This window comes from Mus pahari, chromosome 4 (assembly GCF_900095145.1).
Source record: "Mus pahari chromosome 4, PAHARI_EIJ_v1.1, whole genome shotgun sequence".
NCBI lineage: Eukaryota > Metazoa > Chordata > Mammalia > Rodentia > Muridae > Mus > Mus pahari.
The window spans coordinates 134184104-134189632 of record NC_034593.1 but is presented as its reverse complement, the minus strand read 5'-3'; the positions used below and the strand labels follow the sequence as shown (position 1 = coordinate 134189632).

At 45.6% G+C, this 5529-nt stretch overlaps 1 protein-coding gene across 1 annotated transcript in view; it reads left to right on the top strand.

The window, feature by feature from the left end:
• The first annotated feature begins 942 nt into the window (after positions 1-942).
• The window catches only part of Prkacb (protein kinase cAMP-activated catalytic subunit beta), an 86106-nt gene continuing 81519 nt past the window's right edge, over positions 943-5529 (top strand). Inside the window, exon 1 of the mRNA XM_021197075.2 lies at positions 943-1226. Coding sequence (XP_021052734.1) covers positions 1181-1226 — 46 coding nt within the window. The 5' untranslated portion in view covers positions 943-1180. The remainder of the gene's footprint in view (positions 1227-5529) is intronic.

Below are 5529 nucleotides of genomic sequence, written 5' to 3'. Positions count from 1 at the left end.
ACACAAAATAAATTTACATGGTCTGCCCTTCCAGAAGTTAATCTTTCTGTTCTAAATTTGGAGTGTTGTTGTTGTTTTTTTTTTTTTTAAAGATAGCAAAAGCTCAAAAGAATACAGAACAAAAACTACCAGAGGGCTAGGTGATTACTAGCTAATAACCTCACGGAAAACTCAAGTACTCTCAGATGCATAGAAGCGCAACAATCAACTGGGAATGCGTTTATTTTGAAATCTACACTTGAAATTGGTGACTGTGATGATGCACATAACGTACTTGTGTAAAACAGGCAACACATTCCCATGTCTCTCCTTAGAAAGTCTGACACAATTTGTGAGGGCAATCAGGTGAGACCACGAAGAAGGAATGCGGGAAGGGATAACCTGTCAAGAAAGTTGGTGATTGACTAGGTACGTTGGGAGAATACCTAGAAGGGCGAAGGGAAGGAGTTCCAATGACCGCTGAGAGCAGAGCCAAGACATTCCTGGCCAACGCTGACCTAAGGGTCAGCAGGGTCGGCGGGACGCGGAGGGGCGCTCGCACGTCCCTCAGGCCACGCAGCAAGCTCGAGGGAGAGCCACGGTGGCGTACGGAACGCGCGCCCCACGGATGCGGGAGCAGGCCGAGCCCGGGCACTGTGCCCCCCGCCCGGCTCTGGGGCACCGGATGCCAGGCCGAGGGAGGATCTGGGGTGCTTCCAAGCTAACGGTTCCCACGTCCCTCGCTACCTCGAGCTTTAGCCTCCGCGGCCAAGCCCAGCAGTCACCCGGGAGAGCCAAAAGTTACCGCTTCAGGCCAGCACGGACGGGGGCTCCCGGCCGCCGGGGGGCTCGATCGCGTCACTTCCGGCGCGCCCGCCCGGAAAGAGGCGGAGGTCGCAGGCTGGGTGTGCGGCTCCCGGGGACGCGCGGGGTCGGGGACGCGCCTGGAGGGCGGGCTCGGGAAGGGGGAGTGTCCGCGCGCCGCCGCCGCCGCCGCCACCGCCGCCGCCGTCCCGGTCTCTGCCGGAGAGCCCTCAGCATCTCTCCGGGACACTCAGCCCCTCCGTGCACCCGGACGCCGCGCTCCAGGGTCTGTGGGAGCCCCCCGGCCAAAGCGGGAGTCACTGCCGACTGCGGGGCGGGCGGCGGGACGGCCCCGGTCCCCTCCCCTCCGTCATCCCTGCTTGCGGACTCCCGGGTCATGGGGAACACTGCGATCGCCAAGAAAGGCAGCGAAGTGGAGAGCGGTGAGTCGAGTCGAAGGCCCTGGCTGGGTTCCCGCCGGATGGGCCGCCGCGCAGTGCATAGCCCTGGGCCGGAGTCCCCCCCCCACCCCCCCCAAGGCCGCGCGCGAGCCACGGGCCGGGCCTTGCAGCGACGGCGGGGACCGGCCGCCTCCTTCTCTGTCCCCTCCCCCACGAAGGCTCGGGGGGTGAGGGCCAAGCACCGGGGCTCACTGGAGAGAGGGAAGGCGGGCAGCGCGGTCCCCGTGATCCCCCTTCTTACTAGAGCGAGGAGGGCTGCCACGGTCTGGAACGCTTAGCCCCAAATATGGTCCTTTTGTGATCGCACCCTTAGCTCTTCTTTCTCCCAGAGCCCCCCACACCCTGACCTTCTTTTAAGGGAGCTACAGGTAGTGCGTTTGGGTTGACTTGGCTCTTTTTCTCCTTCTCCTGGGTGTATATCAGTTTTATCGCAAGGTGAGTGTCGGTGTGGGTCTCCAAAGGTGACGTTAACCCTCAGTGTCTAAGGCTCTTTCTTTCACCCAAGACATTAGAGATGGCAGACATAAACACAAGCAGCAACTTTATCCATTCGGGGAAAAATAAAAAAGTGAGACAGCTTTGCTTTTACTGTAGACATCCAGGAATGTGCCAGGATGCCCGTAAAACTTAGCGGCATTTCAGAGTTGAAGTGCTTTCTTCTGAGAGCGGAAAATTCAGACATTCAGTACTGTGTACAAAATTTCAAGACAAAAGAGTCGTGGGAATTGAGTTTCTGTGTAGCAACTTGGTTTTATATGAAAGCATACACACATACGCGTGTCATGTAACAGGCTGTGAGAAAATTGTGTGCCTTTATACGGCTCGTATTATAATTTATAATTCAGAACAATTAAAGAACGGTCCCTGACTCTGGTTACATTGTCATAGGTAAATGACATCTCAGCCCTTGAAGTAAGTCTGACAATTTGTTCATGTTTCTGTAAATGACATCTTCCATTGTATCTGTGTTTATAACAGAAGAATGAAGCTAAGCTTGTAATTAGCTTGAAGCAAACATCTTTTGATCCTCATGACTAAAGCAGATTTGAATTGACAGAAGAGGGTCTAGCTATTGCTTTTGTGGAATGTAAACAACAGTCAGATTTAACGGGTTATTGTTCATCAATAAGGTTTGTTCCAGGAGAGTTACATGAACAGCAGTGCAAGCTGTTGGTGAGCATGTGACAACTTGAAAAGCCAATGTAGAATTAGGACTTCCTTGTTACCTTTTATTAATTGTGAAAATGTAGTAACTAATTGTACAGACTCACAAAAAATGAAGTATGACAAAATTCTATATCCACGTAACATTGCTTTTTCCCTATTTCTCTTGTACAATGTATGCTAATTGTGTTATGAAAATGTGCTTAATAGTTGGATCAGCCCAGTAATTTTCTTAGCAAGTGCTATCTTGCACAGTTCTTATATTTTTAATGATAGTCCACTCTCCAATAGTCTATACACTTCCCCTACACGATATTAATTTAAACTGGCAGCTATGACAAAGTCTTGTGTGAGTTTATTTATAGAAATCGAAGAGCATTAGAATCATTTACAAAATATTGTGAAGTGTCAAAAGAAGATAGCAGTTGTCCCATGGGACATATGAGACATTCATGGCTCAGCTCTCAGGGCTCACATGGGGAAGTGGTAGCCAGGTGTGCTGGTGCTCTTCTGTAGCAAAGAAGTGGTACAATGTCATAAAACTTAACGACAGAACATGTCTTACCACTCTGTCCCCAACTGTTCTGTGTACTTTTCAAATGAATTATTCTTGAAAATTTGTGGCTCATATTTTAAATGGCTCCTTTACATTTCTCTTGATACACAGGTGGGGGGAGGGGTATGGGAAACTTTCGGGATAGCATTTGAAATGTAAATAAAGAAAATAATAATAATAAAAAAAAAAAAAAAAAAAAAGAGATACACTTAATAGTTTAGTCTAGCAATCACCCTAATTCAAGGCCCAGCCAAGTGCCATACCTGAAGAAAGAACAACTGAGGTCATATTATCAATGAGAGAGTAAGAACAGCTCTGAGGCTCTGACTGTGTCCCGCATCACTACTTAATCTGTCCTCTCTCAGAGTACTTACCACCTGCTTTGAGTTTCCTTGTAGACCTGTGGACAAAATCCTAAAGTGTCACTTACTATGTAGCATCAGGTGAAAGGCAGAGTGTAAGTGGTGGAGCAGAGAGTAAAATTAGAACACGAGAAGTTACCAGAGGGAAGAGTTTGATTTAAAGAGCTAATTAAAGATAGGAAGGTAAGGTCTGCAGATTGATGAGGAAGAAGCCGCCCACAGACAGGTAATTCTAGAGCTTAATTCTAAAAACACTCCCAAAGAATGAAGTTGGGTATAAAAATTAATACAGGCTTTGGGGGTTTGTTGGTTTTTTTGTTTTGTTTTGGGGGCGGTGTTTTTGTTTGTTTGTTTTTTGTTTTTTGTCAGTGTTGTTTTAGTTTGATTTGGTTTGCTTTGATTTTGTTGTTGTTATTAGCTTTGACCACCCAGGGCCTTGCTCCTACACCCACAAAATTAAAGGATTCCATTCTGATCTTCGGTTTCTAGAGATAAATTATTTGAATTCCTCAGAGAACTGGGTGTTTCAAAAAACAACTTTTGTCATTATATAAGTCTCCCATGTGTTTTTAAAATTACTCTTGAAATATCTTCTAAAATTCGAGTATACTTTCTTAAACATCATTTAATACAAAGAACCTTAAACTGTTAGAAACAGGAGGCTACAAGTCTCAGATGTTTTCAATCCTTGTAGTCAAGAATGTTTTATTTTGAATTAAGTATGTTACTCACATAGCCTTATTAATACAAAAAGAAAAAGGAAAAACAAACAAAAAAACTCCATGCTTTTTGTTCTTTGAAAAAATATATTACATCTCAAGCTGTCTGTGGAGCTATGTATTATAGATGTCCAGGTCTATGGGTGAAAACTGCTGGGTGTTAATTCTCCCATGAGTAGAGCCACCCTCTAGCCCAGTGGTGATATAATGGTTTTTGGAAATGACCTTGAAGCTTAGACTGGGTAAGGTGGCACACACCTTAAATCCCAACACTGGAGCAGCAGAAGGCTGATCTCTTGAGTTCAAGGTTAGCCTGCTCTATATAAAGTTGAGGCCAGCAATAGTGACTTTGTGAGATATTGCCTCAAAAGAAAGAGAAAAGGAAAAAGAGACCTTGAGAGTAGGTAGAAACTGATCAAAGAAAGTCATTAGTAGATTGAGTTCAGCAAAGAAAGTCATTAGTAGATTGAGTTCAGCAAATTCGAACTTCTTAACATTTTGGAGAACTAGTCTGGCGCTTGGCACACATTGCCATACATACATTTCAAACCCTGTGGAATGGCTCTAATGTAACCCCATTTTTTTTTTTTTTAAGATTTATTTATTATTATACACAAGTACACTGTAGCTGACTTCAGATGCACCAGAAGAGGGCGTCAGATCTCATTACTGGTGGTTGTGAGCCACCATGTGGTTGCTGGGATTTGAACTCAGGACCTTCAGAAGAGCAGTCAGTGCTCTTACCCACTGAGCCATCTCGCCAGCCCGTAACCCCATTTTCAAACTGGATAAAGAAGTGCTGTGTAACTAGTTAAAGGTTGCATAGTAGTTAATCAGGGAGTGACATTTGAACTTAGGCAGGCTAGTCTCAGAGCCTCTGACCGAAGGGTCCTGATGAGCAGTCTTTTTAAGTATGCAGCAGAAAGTCAGGTTCAGGACACACAGAATAGCCAGTACTTTGTTTCAGTTTATTAATGATAACACACTGTGTTGCTTCCAATGATGACTTTATTTGGATAGGCTAACTATCTTAAATAAGAAAGATTATCATTTCTGTACCATTTTCTGGATTCATATCATCATCTAAAAATGGGAGGAAGGGCTAAATTTACTTTCTTTAGGTATTTCATTTTCAATTTTGTAAAATGCTATTTTTTTTTATTTTCTTTATTTACATTTCAAATGCTATCCCGAAAGTTCCCTATATCCCCCACTCCCGCCCCTGCTCCCCTACCCACCCACTCACACTACTTGGCCCTGGCCTTCCCCTGTGCTGGGTCATATAAAGTTTACAAGACCAAGGGAACTCTCTTCCCAATGATGGTCGATTAGGCCATCTTCTGCTACATATGCAGCTAGAGACAGGAGCTCAGGGGGTACTGGTTAGTTCATATTGTTGTTGCCCCTACAGGGTTGTAGCCCCCTACAGCTCCTTGGGTACTTTCTCTAGCTCCTCCATTGGGGGTCCTGTGTTCCAACCAATA